A 24506-nucleotide genomic window follows, 5' to 3' on the forward strand; every position below is an offset into this window, starting at 1 on the left:
TCATTTGGGCTCTGAGAAAGGATCTGTCCTTCTGGTCCAGTGTCAGTAATACATGCACAGCGACGTCCTGTTTTTCGGGAAGGGAGAGGTTTGCAGGAGTCTCCTTATGGGAACCAGTTCTGCTTGAGAAGCACCCTGACCGTTCCAGGATGCGTGTGGCTCAACACCCGGGGCGGGTGGACTGAAGCCAGGTGGGTGTTTCATAAAAAGAAAGGCCCAAACCCACCCACACAGGCCTGTCCAGGCAGCATGGAGAAACGGGGAACATACAGTCACCCTGGAACTCCCCCACTGCTTGGCCCTGGGTGGGTGAACACGGGGCCTGACCGGTAGGTGGACTGGAAGGTTCAGGGTAAAAAAGAGGGAAATCCTTGCAGAGAGGACACTGTCCTGTCTTGCGTCCCCTATTCACATGATCAGAGTAGGGACCTATGGAAGTGGGTGAGGGCATACGAAGTAAGACTTTTCTGTACATATCGAAGGCTTCCAGCTTAAAGAGCCCAAGTAATGGTGATTCTCCACGGGGTGTGTCAACTGCCGACGGCGTTGCGCAGTGGAGAGCAGAGTGCAGGGTGTGTAGTGGGTTGTAGCGTTGCATTAGGTGGTCAACACCAGGTTATTAACGTCTGCTGTTTTCTTTCTTTGCCAAGGTACGGACATTGCTGCCGGAGAAGAAGTTGCCATCAAGCTTGAATGCGTCAAAACCAAACACCCTCAGCTCCACATTGAGAGCAAAATCTACAAAATGATGCAGGGAGGAGGTATGCTCTTTACCTGTTAGCAAGAAAGCCCGGGTTGTATTTGATGAGGGAGAATGCGTCATGCGTCGCAGCCTCTGGGTTATTTGGGAAAGGGAGGAAAACGTCCCTACACTTGACTCAGTCACGCGGCTTCCTTCAGATCAGGAGGCCTCCCAAGGGCCTCGTTCAACAGAAAACATGATTTTCTGCTTTTCCCTAGCCCCACATTAGCTAGTAGTGGTTTTTTGTTTTTTTTTTTTTTTTTAAGATTTTATTTATTTATTTGACAGACAGAGATCACAAGTAGGCAGAGAGGCAGGCAGAGAGAGAGAGGAGGAAGCAGGCTCCCTGCGGAGCAGAGAGCCCGACGTGGGGCTCCATTCCAGGATCCTGAGATCATGACCTGAGCCGAAGGCAGAGGCTTTAACCCTCTGAGCCACCCAGGCGCCCGCTAGTAGTGTTTTTGAACTCAGGGTTCATGTGAATTTTGACTTTTTAGGCACGCTCCTGACTGCTGGGTGTGCCCCGTCAGTCACATGCTTTGCTCATAGCGTTCTGGAAAACCTCTCAGACCTACGGAGGGTCTGATGTTTGAGAGCACTCATCCTGACTCGGAGTCTAACTTTTATTAGAGTTCCCTGGACTTCCAAGTAGTCTGGCTAATGGAGCAAGTGGGGATTTTGCTGGGGTCTCAGAGTCCCAAGACACTGCAGCGTTAGGAAGGACATGTCCGTGCTTCACCCCAAGGAGCCGCCCTTGGGATCAAGGCTCCGTGCCGGAAGAACGGCTGCCCGCCTCCTGTTCGGAGACCCTTCGTGGTAGAAGCGGCAGAAGCCTCTGTGATGCTTTCGTAGTTTGGGGTGCTCTCAGCACTTTGCCAAGTGAAAATTTGTCTTCAGAGTCTGAATTCGCTTTTTTCAGGTGAGAAGGAAGCATTGGTGATTCCACTCTGCCATCTTTCCTCCACAAAAATGGTTTAATCTGTGCTGCTACTAGCAACCAGCATTACTTGCTTCACGCAGCGACAAATGTCCTTTAGTAACAGATACAAAGCAGAGCAACACGGACAGTCCTGCAGGACCCATCACAGAGGGCATCTGGGGCATCCTGTCCCAGCTTTCTTGGGACCAGGGGCGGCTTTGGGCTCTGGACTGGCACCCAGGGCTGAAAACACCTGTGGGCCCCAGGGCGTGGTCCATAGAGGGCCTGGCCAGTGCGTCTGCCCTCTGGGGACACTCAGCAGAGGGCTTCTCAGGCATCAGGAACAGTCTGCCCAGCTTGTCAGGTGGTGACTCTGGGTGTGGCCTTCATGGTTGGACAGGGCCTGATGGCCGGGGGTTGAGGAAAGCGTCCAGCTTGAAAGCCTGTTGAGTGTTAACAGGCCATGTTTCTGTTGAAAATCTGTAAGCCAGAGGGCCAGAGGGTGGAAGGGAAGAAAACTGTCCCCGATGCCCCAAATAGGAATTGGAGAAGTGGATGACACTGAGCAGAGAAGAACTTACTCCCTTCGGGGCGGGTCTTCCCCGTCCCCGGACCACAGCTGCGTGCTGTGGGGCCGAGGGCGCAGGCGGCCGCCTGGTGTCTCGCTTTAAATCCTTGCTGTAAGATTTGTGCCCCTCCTTTAGGGTCCTCGAAACCTAGGCTCTCCTGCCCGGCCATCCCCCACGTGCAGCTTGAGTTCTGCTTCTGTTTCAGACATGCACTTGGTGGATATTATCAAGGTGCTTTAAAAAAAAAAAAAAGTAAAGATCTCAATTTTTGAAACAGATGATGTCCATAAACGCAGCGTTCAAGATTCTGGTAGTGTTGCCTGAGCTCCTGACCACCATGAAGCTGGGGCTGCGGACGGGGCAGGGTCCACGTGCTGTCCGTCCCCCTCTCCATCACACACAGACCGCTTGGTCGTGGGAAAGGGACGGCCAGGGCCTCTGAATTTGGCTCTACTCAATGCTTTTAATGCTGCGTTCTGGGCTTCCTTGCACGTGGTACCCTAGGAGGAAGCTGGAAGCTGAGAGGCTGCCGCGCGCTCTCTGGCTTGCCACGCAGGGCCTTCTGGACGATGGTGGTGTTGCTGAGCGTGGCCGGAGAGAGCAGCGCTCAGGCGGGCCGGCCACTGCGGGAGGAGTCAGCCTCGCCTACAGACCCTGGCACGGCTGCTGCCACTACAGTCCTTCGCAGTGGGTGTCCGCCAGCCTCGTGTCCTGAGTGAGAACACGCACAAACCGATGCAGAACTTCCCAGAGGACAGAGATTTGAACCTGAGCATCGTGGCACCCAGGCCACCGTTGCACAGTGGCTCTGCTCCTGGGGAGGCGTGCCACTGCCCTCCCGGCGGTCAGGAGCGCACCCCAGATGCTTCCACCTGCCGCGAGTGTGCCGGCAGGACGGAACACATGGAGTAGCAGGGATGGGTCTTGCTTAGTGCGCTGGGGAGTGACTTGGGTAGACATCAGGTTCTTCTCAAAATGCGGTGGACTGCCAGACATTAGCTGCTCTCTCCCATCCTCGTGTCCCCACAGTGGTTTTGGACCAGCCCTTTTCTGGTGACCCCTCGGTAAAGAACATGAGCTTCTGGTCAAGGCTCAGGACAGGTGTGGCGTGTGCGAGGCGTGAGTGGGCCGCGTGTAAGGAGTCCGGGCTGGCAGTGAGGGTGGGCCGGCACCTGCCAGTGCAGTGGAAGCTGGCGGCGACCCCAAGTTCACTTCGCTCGTCCTACGTCCTGGTCAGTTCCCGTGCTGTATTTTGGACAGTCACACTTTTTTGTTAAGAAACATTTCATGGCAGCGAAGAACGTATGTAATCTGTGGGGACCCATACTAAATTGAATGCCTGCTGCTCCCCTCTGCTTGAGAGGCAGTAGGGGACCCCCCCAAGTGCCCTCACGTCAGTCCCAGTGCGCTCTGGGAGAGAAGCCACGGTCCAGAGTTTGCCCCCGACATCCCTGTCTAGTTTGTTCTAAGTTGTTTCTCTGTCACCCATAAGAGATCTGTTTTTAAAAATCCAGCGGCTTTGTCAGAAGGTGCGGTGGTTTACGGTTTCAGGTTTGAATTGCCAAAAACTGAAAATCTGTATTTGCAAGAATGTTGAATATTGAAACTTCTTGTAAGTAAAAATGAAAAGCACTTTTGCCTGGTTTCTCACTAGTTTTTCAGTCCCACGCGTAGGTTTTGGCGTCGCCGCACTCCCTCAGGCGTTGAGAGTGACGCATAGTTCCGTCTGCGTGGCACGCGGGTGGGGGCAGCGCGCGGGTCGCGGTTGTCTCGCCTCGTGGGCCTTGCTTGCCCCTGCATGGGCCCCGCGGCGGCGTGCACTCTCCGATTTCTGATCTTGCCATCCCCAGAGGAGCAGTCTGGACAGACGGCGGGAACATGCCCGTGGGTAGCTTAGCCGATTGCTTGCTGGGGCCTCACCCCTCGATTCTCTGGACAGTCCACTCAGGACAAAGCAGGCTGCACAGAGAGCTTAGCGTCTTTTGGCCGGAGAACTCTCACCGCAGGGCTCTCTGCTTTGACCGCATTTTGTCTGCTCCCTGGTGCTGGGGTGGTAAGGCATGCTGGTGTCGACCACTAGAGAAAGTAGGGGCCACCATCGGAGCACCCCATCAGTGTCAGCAGACATCGTGAGTCCTTGATGCACATCTGGCTGACGTACGCCACCCCGCACCTGTGCGTATGGTCTCCACGTAGCACACGGCTCTCCTCGACCCTGCATGCTCCCGGGTGCCCCTGCGCGTTCCCGGGCGCCCCTGCGCCAACGCGGCTGCGTTGAGTAACCTCACGTCTCCATGTGCAGTACTTCTCTCCTGCTCTGGCATCTTGCTCTTGGGGACAGTGCCTCGATGGCATCCAGACACCTTTTCTGGCGCACCGCCTGAGAGTGGAATTGTGTTTCATGGAGCAGACAAGTGCTTGGCCTGCAGGATGCCGTCGAGCACTGCACGTGCCTGCGGTGCCATTCTGTCCCCGCTGCTTGGCATCCAGGCTTCTGTTGGAGCCACCTCCTCTTGGTCTCGTCATCACCATCCCTCTGTAGTGTGGCATGGGGTGCCCTGGCTTGCACACAAGACAAGGGGCATGAAAAATTAAGGGCGTCTTTTTCTTCACTGTGTTTTCTGAGGGGAATGGAAGGGGTCGGTGCGTGTGTTACGCAGTGTTAGCAGATCTAGCTATCACATCCATATTGTCCAGGGACAGGGTCACTGAACCTGGGGGCTCAGCCTCCTGGAGCTTGGGAGAGGGCAGATAGGCACATGCTTCCCTCCTCTCCCTCCTTCCCCAGAAATTCAAGATTCCACACAGAGCTTTGGTTTCCTGCGTTAAACATGGAGTTCCATTCATGCACATCCCACTGAAGTCTTGTGGCCCCTTGACTTGTGTGTCTTGTACCTTCACAGATGCTCCTGAGTGGCTTGGAGGCCAGTCATCTTCCCCTCTTGGTCTCCCAGCCGCGCCGCCCCCCCCCCCCGGCCTAGCACATCTTCCCAGGATTAGAGACAAGTGAGGTGGGTTTGGTCCATCTAAATACAGCAGTGTGTTTGGCCTGGATCGTGTCAAAGAACAGCCTTGACTTGGGGCGTTGGGAACAAGACACGGAGTATTGCCGGCTTCTTCGGAATTTTACACAAACCATTTAAGAATTGTGGAGACCACCCCCAGAAATTAAATGTAAGGGTGTTTGAGCTTTTGGGGGGATTGGGAGTATAGAGGAAGGAAGAGGGTAGGAGGCAAGTTTTCAGGTCAGAAGATCTGGCCCATGATAGGAACTAGGTGAAGGGGGCACCAAGAAAGGATGGCTTAAGATTGTCCCTGCCCGCCCCGTGCATGCACATACTTCAAGAAGGGGTCCCTCAGGCTGGGTTTCAGATCCTCTGCCTGGTGCAAAGCCTTCTGTCAGCCTCTGGCTGTTTTTCTCTCAGTAGGAAAACAAGTTGGTAAATGATAAAACCCCAGAGGAACATGGAGGGAGTCGAGCTCGTGTCTGTACGAGCCAGGCTGCCTGTCGCTCGCCCAGCCGGCAGCTTGTGAGTGCTGTGGGTCCAGCAGACGCAGTGATCCAAGGGGGCAGCTCGAAACCAGGATGAGGCATGGCTGCTCCAGTGCCTTCCATTGCACTCAGTGACACCATGGCACTAAGCACTGCTGCGGCGGGGCAGGATGCGGGCCCGGACACCGTGGTCTCTGCAAGCCAAGGCAAGAAAACCCAGCGTGGTTCAAGGTTCAGGGTTAGGGTCTTTGGTTCATATGGTACCCGGGGACGCTCAGGCTCTCTTACGACTTGCCATGACCAGCTTGAATATTTTCAGACACACGCAGGAACCCTGTGGCGCTGGTAGGTGCTGCGGTGCAGGTGCTGGTCTGAGCCAGTGAGGGATCTGGTAGGTGAAGGAAGCCCATGTCCCGAGATTGGAGGTCCAGAGTAGGAGTCCTTCATCACTGGTCTAGACCAGCCTCCCCCAGCTGTGGCTTCCGCTCAGCACCTTCTGCTGGCACCTGCACGCCAGCTTTCCTGTTCAGACGAATTCTGAGTCTCCTAGGAGGGAGCGGTCAAGTCCTGGGTGCCCTCTTAAAAGTGGGGTGTTGCTGTGCACTCCAAATAGTAGTTCTGCACGCTGGGGAGATGGCAGAGCATCTTCTGCTACACAGCCCTGCGGCTGCTGCCTGCCCCTTCCCCAAAATGTCTCCTAGTCCCGAGAGCCCAGTGCACAAAGAGGGCATCATGCAGAGATACACGGGAACATACAGCAGAACGCTTGCGTCTAGAGCAGAGTTCAAATGTACAAGATCTGCCATCTGTGCGTGACCAGGGCAGTCGGAAGCCCGAGAACATGGGCGCCACGCCACAGTTCTTTGGGACAGTGAGAAGCAACAGCGATGCCTGTGACCGCAGCGCAGCGGCCGCAGCAGCCTTCGGCCCCTCCCCTCCGGCCAGCCCGAGGAAGCCGGCCTGGCCCCTGAGAAGTCGTCCTCGCGGTACCGTGCAGTGGCCCCTGGGTGCATCCAGCAGGTTCTCCGTCCATCCCCGAGTCGCAGGCGTTCAAACAAAGATGCTCTAAACGTTTGTGTGGGTATTCGCGTGGACACTTACTTTTGTCGTGGGTTAGTGTCTAGGAGTGGAACGGCAGCATCCGAAGTAGGTGAATATTTTTCCTTTTTGATAAACAGTCAACTGCTTTCCAGGTGGCTGTCCCTTACACCCTGGCCAGCAGTTAACGGCTTTCCAGCAGTTGATCGGCGTCGTCTGTGAGGGACGCGACTGCGGAGAGCTGTTCGCGGTGCTGCTGTGCTGGCCTTGGCGGCTGATCTCTGGCCGCGCCTTCTCTCTCCTTCCCGTTGGCCTGGTAGAGGGTTACCAGAAATCTTCTCAAAGAACATGCTTTGGTTTCTAGAATTTTTCTCTCTTTCTTTGTGTCTTGTTTCATTGATTACTGCTGTGATCATTTGTATTTCATCTGTTTGGGCTTAATTTCCTGTTTTCTGAGATCATCGATCTGTCTTCTCTAATACCGGCGTTTTGTTACTATAAATTTCCCGCAGGTGCTCCCGGAGCACGTCTCATAAACCCTGACATGTTGTGATTTCATTTTCATTTAGTTCAGAAAGCTTTCTGTTCCCCTCCCGAGGGCTCCCTGGTCCGTGGGTTCTTTTGAAGTGGGTTATGCTGCTTCTCTGTATTTGGGGGCTTCCCAGGGAGCTCCCTGTCACTTCCGATTGAATCCCATCGTCGTCTGAGGGCACAGGCCCGTTCTGTCCGCTGCGGGCCCTGTCCGCTGATGGCCCGCGGTGCCGCGGCCCGGGGGCTGCTGGGGGTACGGAGGGCGCTGTCGGCCAGTGCGCGTGTCCGTCCCCTCGCAGTTCCGCGGCGCATGTCCTGAGGCTGTGCCGGGGGCCGCGTGGAGCTGTGTTTCCAGACATGCTGGTGCTTTGTCCTGGTCACATGCACGTCCCTGGAAATGCTCTCCGCAGCCTACGCGTCCCATGCGGACCCAGCTCTCGGGTCCCCTTCCGTCTAAAGTTGGTGTCCCGCGCTGTCCTTCTGACAACCTGCCTGTGCGGAAAAGGCGCGCGTTTCTCTCTCATCTGCGAGAACACGCCTCGTGTGGTGCCTGATGCGGTTCCTGACCCGCCAGGGTTTGCTGGACCATCTCGCTGCTGGTTTTGTCTCTCCTCCTCCCTTGCCTTCTTTTTGATTAATCATTTTATCTACGTTTTTTTTTTTTTTTCCAAGATTTTATTTATTTGTCAGAGAGAGAAGGTGAGCACAAGCAGGGGGAGCAGCAGGCAGAGGCAGACGGAGAAGCAGACTCCCTGCAAAGCAGGGAGCCTGACTTGGGGCTCGAGCCCAGGACCCCGGGGTCATGACCTGAGCCAAAGGGAGTCTCCGATTGAGCCACGCAGGCGCCCCTTTATTTACATTTCTTAATGGTTTTTCTTATGATTTGCTCCTCTGCTGGCTCGCCAGCTCCTCTTTGTTCCCTCAGTGACTGAGTTAGGGTTCACCGCGTCGTCTTGAACAAACTGTGCCGTGTCCTTGCAGCGATCCGCGCTTGGTGTGGAGCAGACGGGCCTGTCGGCGCACATGGCTTCCCCGCTGCAGGCCCCTGTGACGCTGTCCTGCAGCACAGACGTTTGCGTGTTACAAACGTGCATTGCATTGTTATTTTTGTTTAAACAGTCATAGCTTTTAAAGGGATTGAAGTAATGTGAAAAGCTCTTATGAGTGAACTTAGTTGTTACTTCCAGTCCTTTCCGTCCCTTTGTGTGGGCCCACACTTCGGCTGGCATCGCTTGCCCTGTGCCCGAAGGGTGGCCTTTCCCGTACATAGCAGTGCAGGTCTGCTGAAGGATTCTTCCAGCTTTTTTATATCTGAAAATCTCATTTGTCTTGGCCTTTGGAGGTTGGTGTCCTCAGTGCTTGAAAGATGCCGTCGCCTGTGTTCTTTGCGCCTCCTTCTGCCGAGATGTCTGTAGCGATCCTGATGTTTGCCCTCTTCATGTGATACCGATGCCCCCGGCTGCTTTCCAGATGCTCTCCGCGTCCCTCATTGTGAGTGATGCGATCAGCTGGGCACGAACGTGGGTGTGAAGGTCTTTGTGGCTCTCGTGTGCGGTCTGTGGGTGTGTTGTCTTCATCCGGCTGCTTCCAGCGCCATCTCTGTCCCCCTCCATCTTTCCTGGGGGCTTTGGTGGTATAGATACTAGGTGGCTCGAAGCTGGCTCCTGTTGCTTTTCCAGTAGTTTCTATTGCTCTGCCTTCGAGTCACACATCTCTTCTTCTGCACCATCTAATCTCAGATACTGTAGTTCTTCCCTCTAAAAGTTGGATTTGAGTCTTTTATAAACCTCCCATGCCATACTCTCATGTAGCTTTTTAGACACAGAATATAAATAGAATTTGTAGTAATTTTTATTTAGATTTTTTAAAAAAATTTTATTAATTTGACAGCACAAGTAGGCATAGTGGTAGGCAGAGGGAGAGGGAGAAATAGACTCCTTGCTGAGCAGAGAGCCTGAGGCGGGGCTTGATCCCAGGACCCTGAGATCATGACCTGAGTCTAAGGCAGATGTTTAACTAACTAAGCTATCCAGGTGCCCCTGTCCATTTATTTTTAGAGAGAGAGGGCACACGGAGCGGAGAGGAACCGAGGGAGAAAGAGAGAATCTCAAGCAGGCTCCCCACCGAGTGCAGAGCCAGACACAGGCCAGACTCGGGGCTCGATCCCACAACCCTGAGATCATGACCTGAGCTGAAGTCAGACACTTAACTGATGAGCCACCCACTTGCCCCTGTAGGAACTCTTACTGTCCTTCTCTGCCCATTCTCACATCTGAACCCATTTCAGGGGATCAGCTGTTCCTCAGTATAGATGTTTTCTGCTCCGCATCCCTGGAAGTCTCTGGATGCCGGACGGCATGAGTTGTACTTGCTTGCGTACTTGTGTTCTGCTCTGTTGCTCAGGTTCTTTCTCCGCTTAGTTATGGGGTAAAGTCAAGTTACTTTATTCTGTTGAGTGTTTGCATTTCTGCCGATAGTCGAGGGAGGAGGGGGCAGTCTTAGGCCCACGCGGCTTGTGTCCTGTCCTTCAGCTCTGAGTGTTTTCGCTGCCTCTGTTTAATGTCTTAGAAACCATTTTTCCACATGTTCTGTGTTTCCAGCCTTCTGGTCTTTGCTGATGTGAGTGGGAATTGGGCTCCTGTCACTCCACCTTGTTTGATACAGAGTAGCTTTTAAACTCTTTAAAGATAATAATAGTATCTGTTTCTGACTCAGGGTTTCTTATACTAAAAACATTACTCATAATGGAAAAGAATGATAGGTTTGTCTTTGTTAAAATTTCTCATCAAAAGGCTCCAGAAGAAAAAAAATTGCCTCACATGAAATCAACAATGGTTTAGTACCCAGAATTTTTAAAGAATGGCTATAAATAGACAAAAGTCTCCCTGATAGGAAAATTGGCAAAAGACGAGGGTAGACATTTCAGAGAGGAACAGCATGTGGCCAATAAATACACGGATGAAAGATCCCAGTTGAGTTAGTGAGGCGCTGGCTCCCTCCCTCGGCTGACAACAAGCAGTCGGGTGGTCTCGCCCCAGCTCGCTGCTGCTGGGCCTGTGGGTGGGCCGTCCGTCTGGGAAACAAGGTGACATTACCTCATAGCCACACAGCTTATGCTCTTGTGTTTATAGGCTTGTGCCCGGGGAGACAGGATGTGAACAAGGATTTCGTGTGTAAGAATTCCCACCGTGAACATAATAAGGGGATACTTAGTAGCACCGTTTGTAATAGAAGCAAACCCAGACAGTCCAGATGAAAGAACAGATCAATTGTGACCTTTTCTCCAAAGGGAATACTATACAGCATGCATACTTTTTAAAAAAGATTTAATAAAAAAATAATAAAATTCAGGTGTCTGGGTGACTCAGTCGGTGAGGCGTCTGCCTTCGGCTCAGGTCATGATCCCAGGGTCCTGGGATCGAGCCCCGCGTCGGGCTCTCTGCTCACTGGGGAGCTTCCTTCTCCCACTCCGTCTGCCTGCTGCTCCCCTGCTTGTGGTCTCTCTCTCTGACAGATAAAATCTTTAAAAAATCAGGAAGTGAGTAAATGACGGGAAGAGACAAACCTGAGTACTGTGTGTGGGTGCTCTGCCCTCGGGAAGTAGAACGTGACCAGCCCCCCAATCTCCAGAGTGTGGGCTCCACGGAGTGACGTCCTTCCAGAGAGAACAGGACACACACTGGGGAGAATGAACACACCCCAGCCCGGGGTCAAGGCCCCGTCCTCGGTGATGGGTCCCACTAAGAACAGAGACCCCTGACGTGAGGCGAGGAGAAGGCCCTTCAGCTCTGCGGTCTTCCTCCCCAAACCCGTCGCCCGTTCTCACACGATCCCGATGGAGGGATGGCCCCAGAACCCCCCCCCCCGCCCCGCCAAGAATTGCCGGGCCCCCCAAAACCAGGGACGTGAGAGACGGCTCGGCCCCGAGGAGCCTGGGAAACATGAGAACTGGGGTGGAGAGAGGGTGTGACAAGAAAACCAAGGACGCCTGAGCAGAGTGGACTTTGGTTACCGACAGCGAGCCAGGCTCGTTCCTGCTTTGGGACGTGCAGCTCGCTCCTTGCCTGTAGGAAGCTTTCTTGGTGTGTGTTCACCCCCCGCCTGGGTCGCTTTCCCATTCTCTCCCAGTGTCGCTTCCAGCCACTGCCCGCCTGGCTCTCGTGTCCCTTGTGCCCCTATATGCGAGCACAGGCGTGTCGGGTTTCTCTTGCAGTGGGCATCCCCACCATCCGGTGGTGCGGGGCGGAGGGGGACTACAACGTCATGGTGATGGAGCTGTTGGGGCCAAGCCTGGAGGATCTGTTCAACTTCTGCTCGAGGAAATTCAGCCTCAAAACTGTCCTGCTGCTTGCTGACCAGATGGTAAGAATCGTGTCTCTGAGGTGACAGGGAGCCTGGGCCTTCAGGACCTGGCTTGGCGTGAGTCAGCAGTCTGATGGCACGCTCAGGTGCCGTTCTACTCCTGTGCCTCTTAGTGCCAGGGAGGGGGGCGGGTGCAGTCACCTTTGCCGCAGGATTGTGACTGGGGGCTGGGTTTGGAGACGTGCGGGTGGCTCCCGGCGGGTCCCTGTAGGAAGGATTGCTGGTGCGGACCCTCGTCAGGGAGGGGTGGTCCCGTCAGGCTGCTGTCGGTTGACCCCCACCCCAGGGGCCAACGAGGGGAACTTCCCCGGCCATGCAGGGGTGTGGAAGATGGTCTGTTGAGCAGCCTTCCCTGGTTGTGGAGTTGCTCGGGCTCTGACCAAGGGCTGCGGGACGTGCAGCTGAGGGCACAGCTGTCCCTCTGCCAAGCAGGGGCCTTTCCCGAGGCTGCTGCTGGAATTCAACCTCTGGTCACTACTTCCTGCCTGCAGATCAGCCGCATTGAGTACATTCACTCAAAGAACTTCATCCACCGAGACGTGAAGCCAGATAACTTTCTCATGGGGCTGGGGAAGAAGGGCAACCTCGTGTACATCATTGACTTCGGGCTGGCCAAGAAGTACCGGGACGCACGGACCCACCAGCACATCCCGTACCGTGAGAACAAGAACCTCACTGGGACGGCGCGGTACGCCTCCATCAACACGCACCTTGGAATCGGTGAGCCCGTAGGTGCTGGGGTCTCCCGTGCCCCTGGTCACTGGACTGCCTTGGGCATGGCCGTCTCTTAAGAGAAAGGCCAGCCTCTTGGGGGACCCTGGGGAAGTGGTCAGCACGTTTGGCATGGAGGCTGTCGTCAAACCTTTAGCAAAGTCTAGCTCTCCCGACTCTGGAAACCCGTCGGGAGGTTTGGTGGCGGCGGGTAAATGAGCGGTCGGACATCCTGACACTCCTTGTAACATTGGTGGCACTCATCCAGGGGTGTCACAGTTTCTTAGGGGCACATCGGGGGCAACTTCTGGTAAAACAGAATCCAGAACTAGTTTTCTTTGGTTTGACAAGTTCGCCTCTACAGTCAGAATGTGCCTGGGGTCTTAGCTTTGCGGCTGCAGGCGCATACATGCTGTCCTTGACCCGTTTCCATCTTTCCCAGAACAATCCCGGAGAGATGACCTGGAGTCACTGGGCTACGTGCTCATGTACTTCAATCTGGGCTCTCTGCCCTGGCAGGGGCTGAAGGCCGCCACCAAGAGGCAGAAGTACGAGCGGATCAGCGAGAAGAAGATGTCCACTCCCATCGAAGTGCTGTGTAAAAGCTACCCCTGTGCGTGTCCCCGAGGGCAGGTGCCGGGCTGGCCGCAGTCTCGGGGTGGCCGTGGCGGGGATGCGGGGAGGCTGGGTCCCAGACAGTGAAGAGTGTCCTTGAGCTGGTGGCAGCCTTCTGTCCTTGCTGCTCCTTTTACCTTCTGGGGCCATGACCTGGGGAGTTTCCCCGTTCGTGTGGAGAAAGGCCACGGGTGGCACCAGCTGTGCTCTTTGGTGCATTTCTTAAGCGTCCGTGCCCCATGACCAGTGTTTGAGACGCCGTGTCTCAGTGTCCCAAGCAGCAGTGGCTGGTGGCCGTCGCGTCGCCAGACATGCAGTCGGGAGTGCTGGCTAGCGCCTCGCCTCTTGTCTCACAGCTGAGTTCGCCACGTACCTGAACTTCTGCCGCTCCTTGCGCTTTGACGACAAGCCCGACTACTCCTACCTGCGGCAGCTCTTCAGGAATCTCTTCCACCGCCAGGGCTTCTCCTACGACTACGTGTTCGACTGGAACATGCTCAAGTTCGTAAGTGCGCCAGCTCGCCCACCCCCGGCGCGGAAGTGAGCCAGAGGCTCCGCCGGACGCGGGGCAGGCTTTAGGAGGCACGTCCGCCGCACTGGGGGGCCGAGTGGCCTGGGTGGGGTCCCCCCAGGGTGGGAGGTCCTGAGAAGCAAGAGCCCCATGAAGGGAGAGCAGAGGCAGCCACACGGGCGCTGGGCCTCAGGCGCCAGCAGAGAGGGTCTCCCAAGTGCAGGTCTGCGTAGAACTGCGGCTCGCCCTCGACTGATAAATCTGTGATTGGAAGGTATGTGTGTGACTGCTGTCAGTGTGGCTCCAGAGTGCATGTCGTGCAGGAGGGTATGGCCGAGGCCATGGTCTCCGGCCAGGTGGGGTGACCTCTTGCCCCTCGTCCCTCTGACGCAGCCGTGCAGGCAAGCAAGCAGGGTGGGCTTCTCTGCCGGCCTTGTTAAATGGGTGCAGGTGTTTGCATACATGCAGACCTCGAGCTTTGAGGTTTTCTTTTCTTTTTTTTTTTTTTTTTAAGATTTTATTTATTTATTTGTCAGAGAGCGAGCACAGGCAGACAGAGAGGCAGGCAGAAGCAGAGAGAGAAGCAGGCTCCCCACCGAGCAGGGAGCCCGATGCGGGGCTCGATCCCAGGACCCTGGGATCATGACCTGAGCCGAAGGCAGAGGCTTTAACCCACTGAGCCACCCAGGCGCCCCTGATGTTTTCCTCCTTTTAATCTGGCGTCCCATCCGAGTCTCTTGTATGAGTCTAATTAATTAATTTTCGGACACTGTTGCCAGGAAGTTTCAGGGGTTTTTTTGGTACTTCTACTTCATTTTCCTTTACAAATTTTTCCTGTTTAGTTAGCTTAAAACAGAAATTGGGACCTTTCCAGAGTGACAAGACCTGATGGAGGAGTCGAACCTCCTCTTCAGAGGGCGTAAGACAGAAAGGCTTGTCCTGTGGCCTTGCAGGTGCCAAGGTGTCTGTGCAGGGTCTGTGCCCTGCAGGGGAGAGCCAAGTGCCCCGCAGCAGGCTGGCTCGGGCTGTGCGACCACCAGTTGCCCAGTGCCGGGGCGACCTTCTGGTATCATCGCCCTCCCAGTGGGGCTGGCCACCCTCCTCCGGGCAGGGCTGGAGAATGAATCTCCCGGGCTTCACAGTGTGCATGTGCTGGGACAGGCGCTCGGCTCTGCACTCCGCTCTGCACTGCGGCTCGGAAGCCGCCACAGGCGGTGCGGGCCCCGGTGGGTGCGGCTGCAGCAGTAAAGGTTCACTGGCAGACACCGCCGGCGGCTGGATTTGGCTCGTGGGCTGCGGTTTGCAGACAGATGCGTCACAGCGCTGTTCCTTGCAGCGGCCCCAGAGTCGCGCCCCCACTCCTGGGTCATCATGCCCTCAAAAGAGAACTAGCCATGGTTGCCTGCGCTCTTGTCCTGTGGGCCCTGGCCCCACATCCGCCCAGGCTCTGGCCGGGCCCCTGCCAGCCAAATGCCACCGCTTCCGTGTGTCTCTAGGATCCCCTAGATGCCAGCACCTCAGGCCCACCGCTGACCCGACCTCATACGATTTCCCATCCCCGTGTGGATACCCAGGGGGAAGAGGCCACCCAGTTGCTGTCAGTGTTTGGGGTTCGGAAATGCTGGGAAGGCCTCATCCGCACACTCCCAGGGTCCAGGGCAGGCTTCTGTCCTCGAGGGAGGGAGGCTTTGTGCCAACCAGCTACATCACCTTGGATGGCTTCTCTGACAGCTGGGGACCGCCGGTGCTCTTGGGGTTGTCTTCCACCAAACCCCGTTCAGCGGGTCTTACACGGTTTCCTTTGCAGGGAGCCAGCCGGGCCGCTGATGATGCTGAGCGGGAGCGCCGGGACCGAGAGGAGCGGCTAAGGCACTCCCGAAACCCGGCCGCCCGCGGCCTCCCCTCCACGGCCTCGGGCCGCCTTCGGGGCACCCAGGAAGTGGCTCCGCCCACCCCCCTCACCCCTACCTCACACACTGGTGAGTGACTAGCTCCATGTCTCCCCAGCAGGCCCCGGAGGGTTCTGGTTGTGTGTCGGCCGCTCTGCTGTTGGAGTCACAGGGCCCCATGTGGGCTCATGGCGGACATTGCGGGCAGGGCTGAGTGCCTCTGATCCTGGGAGACTCTGGTTTCTGAGGATTGGGCGGCCAGGGGACGTCTCTTTCTTTTTCTCCATCATTTCTCTGTTTCATGACACGGATTGCTCCCTACGAGCCTCTCAGTACCCGCTCCTCCGTCGCTTCCGTGAGCGACCCTGGAAGCGTAGGGGCCTCAGGCTGCCCTCCTGCTGGACTCCTGTGCCTCGCTCCTGGGAGAGTCCCCCAGGGCCAGCACACCGCGGGCCCTGCCCACCACTGCCGACCTCGAACTCGGGGTGCAGGCCAGCTAGGGGTCAGCTGCCTGTTGCCGCCCTGGGAATCTGGTGGTGTGTGGCAGCGCCCACCCCCCTGTGGTGCTGGAAGCTGAGACTGCTGAGGAGAGGCCCGTCATGCTGGGTCGGGGGTCTGCTCGGAGCCCTCACCGCCCCTCCTGTCTCCCCCTCCAGCTAACACCTCTCCTCGGCCCGTGTCCGGTGTGGAAAGAGAGCGGAAAGTGAGTATGCGGCTGCACCGCGGTGCCCCTGTCAACATCTCGTCCTCTGATCTCACGGGCCGGCAAGACACCTCCCGCATGTCCACCTCTCAGGTACGCGCTCCGCACGGGAACCACTCCCGGCTCGCCGAGGTCAGGCGCCGCAGGCCGCAGGCCTCTCTGTCGGGGCTGCTCTGAGGCCACCAGGCAGACTGGGGAGCGGGTACTGCAGGGCTTCCTTCCTCCCTCCTTTCCTTCCTCCCCCAGTTCTGAGTTCTGCGTGGAGAGGGACACTCTGCCCCTCGCGGCCGTGCAGCTCTCCAGTTGGGCACCTGAGGCGGGCTGTGCGGGCGAAGGGCTTGACTCCCCAGCCGCGCTGCAGCGGGCGATGGGGCTTTTTCTCTTCTGCCGCCGTCCTTGTGGCCCCGGCCCCCTCCCCGAGCCAGCCCTGGAGGCCGGGCCGTCTTCCCGTGCAGACTGGCAGTGCCCTGGCTGCTCCTACCGCGTCCGTGGCGGGCACACACAGCCTGTGGGGGGGGCCGGCGGCCCCTGTAAGGTGGCATGGGCCAGCCCATTGGAGCCTGGCACCCGCGATGTGCCGCGGGTGAGGGTTCCCGTCTCTTGAAGTCCCTGCCCACTTGCCTTCTTTGTGACAGGGCAGGTGTCCTCAGGGAAATGGTGGGGCCACGCGGGTCCCCCCACTCGGTCCTCTTCCCTCTCTGGCTTCGGTGCCGCAGCTCTTCTCTGTTTGCGCACGTGCGCCCCACAGATGAGCTCTTCCCACACACACGGACTTTCTTCTTCACGTAGCCTTCAGGGCCCTGGCGGGTCACAGGGCATTTCTGCTGCTGCGGCGGGGATCTTCCGGGCTGCCTGTGCCCTGTAGTATCTGCTGGGCAGACAAGCACTGGTTTCAGGAAGGCTTTGGAAGCCCGCGTCCTGGGCTCTGCCCTCGGGCAGCACCCCTCTGGGTCACCGTGGCCGCTCTCGGGGGCGAGTTAGCACTGGGCTCTGCCATCGGCTAGTGCTTGGCGCCGGGTGGGCGGGCGGCTGGAGCACGTCTGTTAGGAGAGCGCAGGGTCTGTGTGAACCGCCCAGAACCGCAGTCCTTCAGCGTCGGCTTGGTCTCCGGCGACAGGCGGCGGGACCCCGGGCGGAGGAGACTCCTGGGCTTTTCGCTTCATGAAGAGAACGCACAGTTTCACTCTGCACACTTCTTGTGTGTCGGTGGTTCGGTCAGAAGTGGGGTAGGTTTGTACGGTAATTTTCTCCCAAAGAGACTAAGGGTGCAGGAGTTTGAGTTGTGGGGCTTAAGGAGTCTGGCCAGGGTCATGAGGTTGGGCCCGTTATGGCTCCCAGCCCCACAGCCCTCCCTCCCTGCAGGACACAAAGGGCTACGGGCTTCTTCCCATGGGCCCTGGAATCCATGAATCAGCAGCCGGGAACGTGTCCTGGGCAGTGTCTGCCCACGCATGGCCGAGAGCCCAGGCATCCGGCCTGCTCTGGGGCCCCGAACACCCCAGTCAGGGACAGTCGGAGTCTGTCTGTCGGGATCCAGATGTGGGGCCTCCACCAGCAGAGATGAAGGGAAGGGACAAACCTAGTTCTCTTTGAGAGAAAAGAAAGTATCTGGATGATTTGGGGCCACTGAGGAAAACGCTGGGTCTGAGCCCAGCTTCTCACGGCGGGGCCAGCCTCAGCCTGCGCACCCCAGAGCCTTCCTGTGCGGTCTTCCTCTGCTGAGGCGGGCTTGCCCCCCGGGGGTCCGGCATCTTTGCTCTTGATTCGGCTTTCCATGTGGACAAGCATACGGAGCTGGCCGGGAGGGAAGGGCCTCCAGAGATTTGATTTGGGGGCGTTTCCCCTCTGAAAGAAGCACTGGTCACTCGAGGCGGTTTTTAAGGATCTTCATGTTGAGGACACAGTCCCGGGGGGGGGGTGTACCGGATGCACTCCCGTCCCAGGGATGGCTCCCTTCTTTGGTTTTCCTGGTCACCCACCAGCACGCTTTCTCAGGAGACTCTGCAGGGCAGCAGGAGGCTCTGTCTGAGCCTCGCAGCAAGGGGCTGATCCCCACCCCGCCTGTCCCAGGGCTTTGGAAGTTCCAAAGTGAGCGGGGTTGCTCCAGCGTCTTTGAGTCTGTAGGTTCCAATGGCACTTCCCCCGCAGAAAGCGGGGTGCAGGCAGAGCCAGTGATGCTTCTGTTTGGTGCAGGTGGTCCTGCCCCACTGGGGCTGAGGCCACATTCCACCAGCTTCCCCCGTGGCTGCCGTTGCTCTGGGTTCTTTGTGCGGTTTGAGGAGGAGATACTGTATCCTGTGTAGATGTTCAAGACCAAGGGAGTAGTTCACCTTCAGCAAGAAGGTGCTCGAGCCACGGCCGGCTTATGGGAGGAGCCTGCTGACCCTCCCACCAGGCATCGGGGGAGCCGTGGACGCCAGTGTTCTTTGTTCCGACCCCTCAGCCATGGTGCGCTCAGACTATGCCGGAGGGTGGCTGCCCCTTGCCCTGACTTCCTTCTCAGGGCGGCTTATGCTAGACCAGTCCCCACGCTGCCGACCCGAGTGTGAGTCTGGCTTCTCAGCCGGAGCAGCACAGATCCCAAAGAGCATCTGGTCAGTGAACCTGCTGCGGGTTTTTCTCTTCGAGAAGAGAAGGCCTCCTGGCTCTTGGTGGAAGGGGACCCAGTCTCTGAGCCGGCCCGTCCTTTAGGTCGGTCTGCATTCGTGCTCCCGAAACAAGGCCTGCAGCCCCTCGGTCTTCTCCTGGCCCGTCCTCCCCAAGCCCCAGCAGACCACACTGAGCAGCAGGCAGAGCCTCGGGAGGGGCCCGTGTAGAGGCGCCGTCTGGATGTCGGTCCGCGCACTGCCTGAGGAGTGAGGCGGGGTCTGCTTGGCCCCGAGTCGGCCTCATCAGCGTCGGCCTAGAGGAGCAATAGCGGCTGCTCTCGTTTGGGGGCCACTCGCCAGGTCCCTGGGGTCCCCGTGAGGCGGCACAGCCAGTGGTGGACCTGGCGGAAGCGAGGTGAGGAAGGCCTCCGTGTCCGTTGGGAGCAGAGCCCTTACCAACAGCTCTCTTTTCCCCCCACCTCAGAATAGCATTCCTTTCGAACACCACGGCAAGTAGCTGCACGTCTCCCGTTGGAAGGCAGCACCGGTGAGTGTGCTCGCGTTGGGTCTTGTCAGAGCCGGCGCCGGGCGGGGCGGGCGCTGACCACCCCAGCGTCCACCACGGGGTGCGCAGGGGGGACTGGGCTTGCATGCCAGGTGTGCCGCAGGGAGAGTGCGGCCCCTCCGCCCAGTGCTTTTCCTCCTGTGGAGCCCAGAGCAGCCGCGCTCGGTCACCCAGTCCGGGGGCCCGCAGACCCCAGAGAGTCTCCGCATGGGGGTGGCCCCAGGACCCTGCCCACCCTTGCTGGCCGCTGGCCCTGTGGCCCTCTTGGGAGTCCGGGGCCTGTGGCGGGAGCAGGAGCCCAGGGCTCTGCGCTTGGGCTTGGCTCCAGGGGTCCCAGGACACGCGAGCCGCCCGGCCCGGGGTCCATGGTGCAGGGCGTGTGTCGTGTGGTGCTCCGCTGAGCGGCCGTGCTTGGTGGGGGCTCTTGCGCTCTCGCTGCGGAGTCTCCTGGTGGCTCTGCCGCCCTGGCTTTGTCACTCTCTTCCTTCGCATTGATTTCTGTCCTCATTTGTTTTCCTTTCGAGCTCGGTCTCTGCTCAGCGTCCCTTCCGTGCTGCCGTCTGTATTAACCCGTCAGCCACAGCCACCTGCTCCCCTGCCGTTGGCGCATGGCTGGGCGTCCGAGCCAGGCTCCCTCCGGCCGGGGCTTGCTGCCGCTGCGAGACGGCCACAGCTCCGGCACGGCTGCGTTCTCAGGGGCGCCTCGATAGGGGCCGCTTTTCATGCCTCCCCCCACGGGGACCCTCAGGGCCCACACAGCGCCTGGTCCTCGCTTTACAAAACACCGGTTACTTTCCAGGAAGGAGTGCGGGGAGCGAGTACTTCTTCCCGCTAGGACTCTGTCTGGGGCGATCATTCTTGGGCTTCGAGCTCCGTGGCCACCCGGCCTCCTTGCTTGCATGCCTCTTCCTCCTTCCCCATCTTCCTGTCACTCGTTCTGCTGAGCACATGCCCTGGCCGCAGAGGGGCCGTCCAGAGTGGCTAGGGTGTGGGCGTCTAGCGTAGGGCTGGGCAGCGTCTGTGTCCCCTCGCCGTCACTGGTGTTTCGTGTCCAAGCCTGACCGACCGGCCCCGTGCCTCTGGCCTCATGCTGACCTTCTCCTGTGCTTTGGCTCCGACAGATTCCCGGTCGGGTGGCTTCCAGTGGTCTTCAGTCTGTGGTGCACCGATGAGAACTCTCCTTTTTGCTGTGAAGGGCAGACAATGCATGGCTGATCTACTCTGTTACAATGGCTTTACTAGTGACGCGCCCCCCGGTCTAGAACCGAAACGTTAACACCGGGAGCTCTCCAGGCCGCCCACCCAGCGACGCCCGTGGGGGAAACAAAACACAAACTAAACCGGACAGACTCCAAAGCGCTGCCGTCGCAGGGGCTGCACCGAGGGCCCCCCACGTGGACTCGGTTGTCGCGGGCTGGGAAGAAAAGCGGAGTGTGAGAGACCCTTGCAGAGAGAACCAAACTCCCGCTCCAGAGCCTTTCGGTTCCCCTCCAGTGGCGGTGCGCCCTGCTCCCTGACGAGCCTACTGTAGCCACCGACCTTCTACTTGGTTAAGACAGTTTTGTATCATTTTGCTAAAAATTACTGGCTTAAATCTGTGTAAAGAAATCCGTCTTTTTATTGTTTCTTTCTCGTCTGTTTTTGCGGTCCTAAAACCGATGTTGACTTGAGCAAAGGCCGGGGCGGACTTTCTGTGCAGGCCTAGCGAGTCAGGGAGCAGAGCGCGCGCGGGCGCCCGTCCTCTGCTTTGTGGTCCCTTTGCCGCGTGGCCCGCTGTGGAGAGGGGTTTTCTCACCAGAAGTGCTGTCCGTGTAGACGTGTGTGTAAGTGCCGTGTGTGCGTCCATGTGTGTCGTGTGCCGTGTGTCCTGTGGCCTCATTACGCTGGTTTTGGCTGTCACCATCCCTTGCCCACCTACACCGGAACGCCTGCGCGATGTGGTCCTCTGAGTGTCCCGGACGCACGAGAACGAAGCCGAGCACGGAAGACCTCGGAGGCCAAGGCTTTTTGCATGGGCGTTGGTGGTCGCTCAGGAGAGGATTTCCAAACCGAGAGACATCGGCCCCTCCTCGGGGTCACGTGTGGTTATTTTGGTGGTGGCGGTGCCTCAGTGTCTTTGGATTTGGGACGTTCTCTAAACTGACTGTAAACGTGATCGGTGTAGATTGGCCCTCGATGTGCGTTAACATCTGTGTGCTCAGAACCCAGGGTGCGGCCGTCTGCGCTGGGCCAGGCATGACCATGGCAGCCTCGGCCCGAGGGGATCCACCCTGAAGTGCCAAGAAGCCGGCGACTCGACCTGGTCACCCAGGAGGGTGCAGTGTCGCACGCTTCCTTCCACGACCTTCATTGGGATGGAGCGGACCCCACAGGGGTCAAGCAGCAGGGCAGGGCTGAGTCTTGCGAGAAGGACACTGGGGCTGCTGGGCTCCTGGTGGTTTTCTTGGTCGCTCCCTCTTCCCGTAGCAGGCAGCAGCCCAGCGGTGGTGGCAGCCAGTGGCCGGGAGCCCCCGTTATGGGAAACCAGGGGCGATAAATGGTGTCTGTGGGTACACCCCCCTCCTCCTGCCACCCCGCTGCAGGGGCGCTCGCAGCAAGTGAGGGGCCTAGAGCATCCATGTCTGTGTTTTCCCGCTTTCGGCCCCCTTGGGCCCCTAGCATGGGAGCGTGGGTCCGAGGGACGCCCTGATGGGTGTGCGCTGGTGGCACAGAGCATGGCTCTCGGCTGCTGTGTGAGTACCGAGCGGGCCACTCCGTGTTGCAGGGTGCGGGGACTTGGCCAAGTGGGGCTGTGTTTCTGGGGGTGCGGCGCAAGCCGAGTTGGGTCTGGGCGAGGTGGGGGCGGTTGTGACCCAGTACCCTCTCTGGAGGTGGGACCCTGCCCCGGTGGGCAGTTGTTAGCAGCCGCAGCTGCCGCTAGAGTGCCGGAGACCGCCGGGGGCAGCCTGCCCTCGCTCCCCGTCGGGGCTTCGACCTGAGATGGCTGGATTGGGTTTGAGAGGTGGGCGCAGAGCCTGGGCCCTCAGCGGCGCGGCCGGCCGTCCGTCCATGCGCACTTGCTGCCCTCCCGCTGCAGGAAATGTAGTTGCAACGTCTTGTGTCAACCTGTGTACTGGCGGCCGGTCTCTGACTTGGCTCTTTTGTGTGATCACTGCATTTATGTGCTTAACCACCGTGTAAATAATAAACCCGTGATGACTTTTACCTTTCCCCCCCGCCCTGCGCTGCTCTTTATTTCATGTCCGGGAGGGGTCGGTGTGTGTAGGTTAACCCGGTGAAAACTCATCTGCGAAGGAACGTTCCTGTCTGTCCTCCTGTGGTCCGGCAGTGCTGTCCGGACAGGCCGGTCGGCTGCAGGCCACGGGGATGGGCTGCCCCTGCCCGAGCTCCCAGAGCGGACACCCGTGCAGTCCGTCCCCAAGCGCCAGTGCCTTCTCCCCTGGCTTAACCCATGGAGCAGGCGCCTGAGCTCCTTGGGCCTCAGTGCAGCCCAGAAGGAAGTCCCCCGCCTGCCTCGAGCCTTCTGGGAAGCGAGCAACGCTCTGCTGCCACGGAAGGCATGCATGGTTCCTGTGAGGCGGCTCCTGGGGCCCCTACCTGACCAAGGGGCTCAGGCCCGTCGGCCCCGATTCCCAAGGAGGCCGGTGCTCATGCTCTGTGCCTGGGGCTCCCTGGTGTTGCCCATCTTCACCCCCAGCCCAGCTCCGTGGCTTCTGGGTGGATCTGTCCCTTGTCCTTGGAGTTTGGCTTCCCTCTCCTGCTTGAGCTGTGGGAGCCCCGAGGAGCCCCAGCTGAACCACAGAGTGGGCCTGGCCTGTGTGCTCTGACCTCCCTGCCGCCCGGCCCCCAGGGCCTGGGGGTGTCCTGGAGGGTGTGGGCCCTGAGTCCTGCCCCTTGCTCAGGCCCTCCCCTTCCTGTCACTGGCTGAGCCCAGTGGGCTCTGAGGTTCTGGAATCGGGCTGGGCTCTTCCTTGGCCCTCAGCCCTTCTCACCTGGCTCCCAGCGTTGAGAAGGCAACACGCAGACTCCTTGCCGCTCACGCCAGCTGCCAATCGTTGCGCCCAGCCAAAGGGCCAGAGACACAAGCCCCAAGCTGCCCCCCCGTTCTGCCAGGAGGGGGACAGGGACCGCTGCACCGATTTCTGCCAGGGCCTGCCTGTCCTGTTCCTTGGTCCCTCGTGCTGGGAGATGCATCCTGGCTTGCCCCCCATTTTCCTGACCCAGGGCCCAACCCCGGGGCCGGATGGCAGGCTCTGCGCTCAGCAGTATGTGCTGTCCGGGTGCCTCCAGCTCCGCCCCACCCCGCCCCGAGGGCTGTTGGGAAGCCCTTCTGGAAACGCCTACACCCCTTTTCTTGTCCTGCTCCCACCTTTGTCTGGCGGGGCCTGTGGAAGCAGCGCTTTCCGTGCTGCTGCGCCTGCAAGCTGTGTTTGAGGTCCAAGGGGAGTGCCCACCGGGCTCTGCGTCCTCAAGGCCATGGTTTGGATACTGGCAAGGGCTGCACAGCCCTTCACAACCCCCACTCATGGGCCCCTGCAGGTCCTGGGCAGCTGCTCCCCAAAATATCACTAGCAGATCCCCCAGGCACCCCCCGGTTTGGAGCCCACATGCGTGTGCCAGGGTCTTTGCACAGGTCCCTCCAAGTGTGTGTGTGTGTGTGTGTGTGTGTGGCAGGTGCCCCCAGGTCGACCAGGCTACGGCCAGCAGCCCAGGGTGGCTTGGGGTGATGTGTGTCCTGCAAGGAGGGCCCAAGGCGGGCAGACCCGCGGAGCAGGGCGCAGCATAGGCATCTGCATCGGTCCACGGGAGGACGGGCTTTACGGGTGCTGGCCGTAAGCCTCCTCTGGCAATGACAGAGGGTGAGGGGTAGCGCCATCCATGGCCCCCCGCGCAGTGACTGGTCTAGACTCCTGTGAAGGGGGAGGCCTCAGCCTTCGGTGGCCACAGCTTTCTGAGGACAGCAAGCTTCCTTTCTCCTAAGTAGGCCTAGCTGGAAACCTCTGGAACCAAAACCTAGGCAGACAAGACCGCCTGCTCACCTGGGCCTCGAACCCCAGCCTCCCGTCTGGGGCGGAGGCATTGTTGATACTGTGGTGGGCAGGGGCCCTTGGGTCCACCTAGCGTGTCCACCGAGGTGCCAGCTGAGGGACAAGACGGGTCCGTGTTCCTGAGGCCAAGGGAGGGTGGCAGAACTCCCACCCTGGAGCACACACCGGCTTACGTGGACCCCAGCCCCCAGCCCGCTGTGCGTCCCGCCTCAGTGGGAGCAA

At 58.7% G+C, this 24506-nt stretch overlaps 1 protein-coding gene across 3 annotated transcripts in view; it reads left to right on the forward strand.

Moving 5' to 3' along the window:
* The window catches only part of CSNK1D (casein kinase 1 delta), a 31309-nt gene that overhangs the window by 6009 nt on the left and 794 nt on the right, over positions 1-24506 (forward strand). The window contains exons 2-10 of one of the 3 annotated variants that reach the window (XM_044247168.1): positions 651-761; positions 11506-11654; positions 12146-12374; positions 12808-12978; positions 13337-13485; positions 15299-15470; positions 16037-16176; positions 19156-19218; positions 20358-22446. In XM_044247168.1, coding sequence (XP_044103103.1) covers positions 651-761; positions 11506-11654; positions 12146-12374; positions 12808-12978; positions 13337-13485; positions 15299-15470; positions 16037-16176; positions 19156-19188 — 1154 coding nt within the window. In that variant the 3' untranslated portion in view covers positions 19189-19218; positions 20358-22446. Of the gene's footprint in view, positions 1-650; positions 762-11505; positions 11655-12145; positions 12375-12807; positions 12979-13336; positions 13486-15298; positions 15471-16036; positions 16177-19155; positions 19219-20357; positions 22447-24506 lie in introns of those variants that run through there. The other 2 variants (XM_044247167.1, XM_044247169.1) reach the window with 2 other exon arrangements.

Source organism: Neovison vison, chromosome 5 (genome assembly GCF_020171115.1).
Source record: "Neovison vison isolate M4711 chromosome 5, ASM_NN_V1, whole genome shotgun sequence".
Classification (NCBI taxonomy): Eukaryota; Metazoa; Chordata; class Mammalia; order Carnivora; family Mustelidae; genus Neogale; species Neogale vison.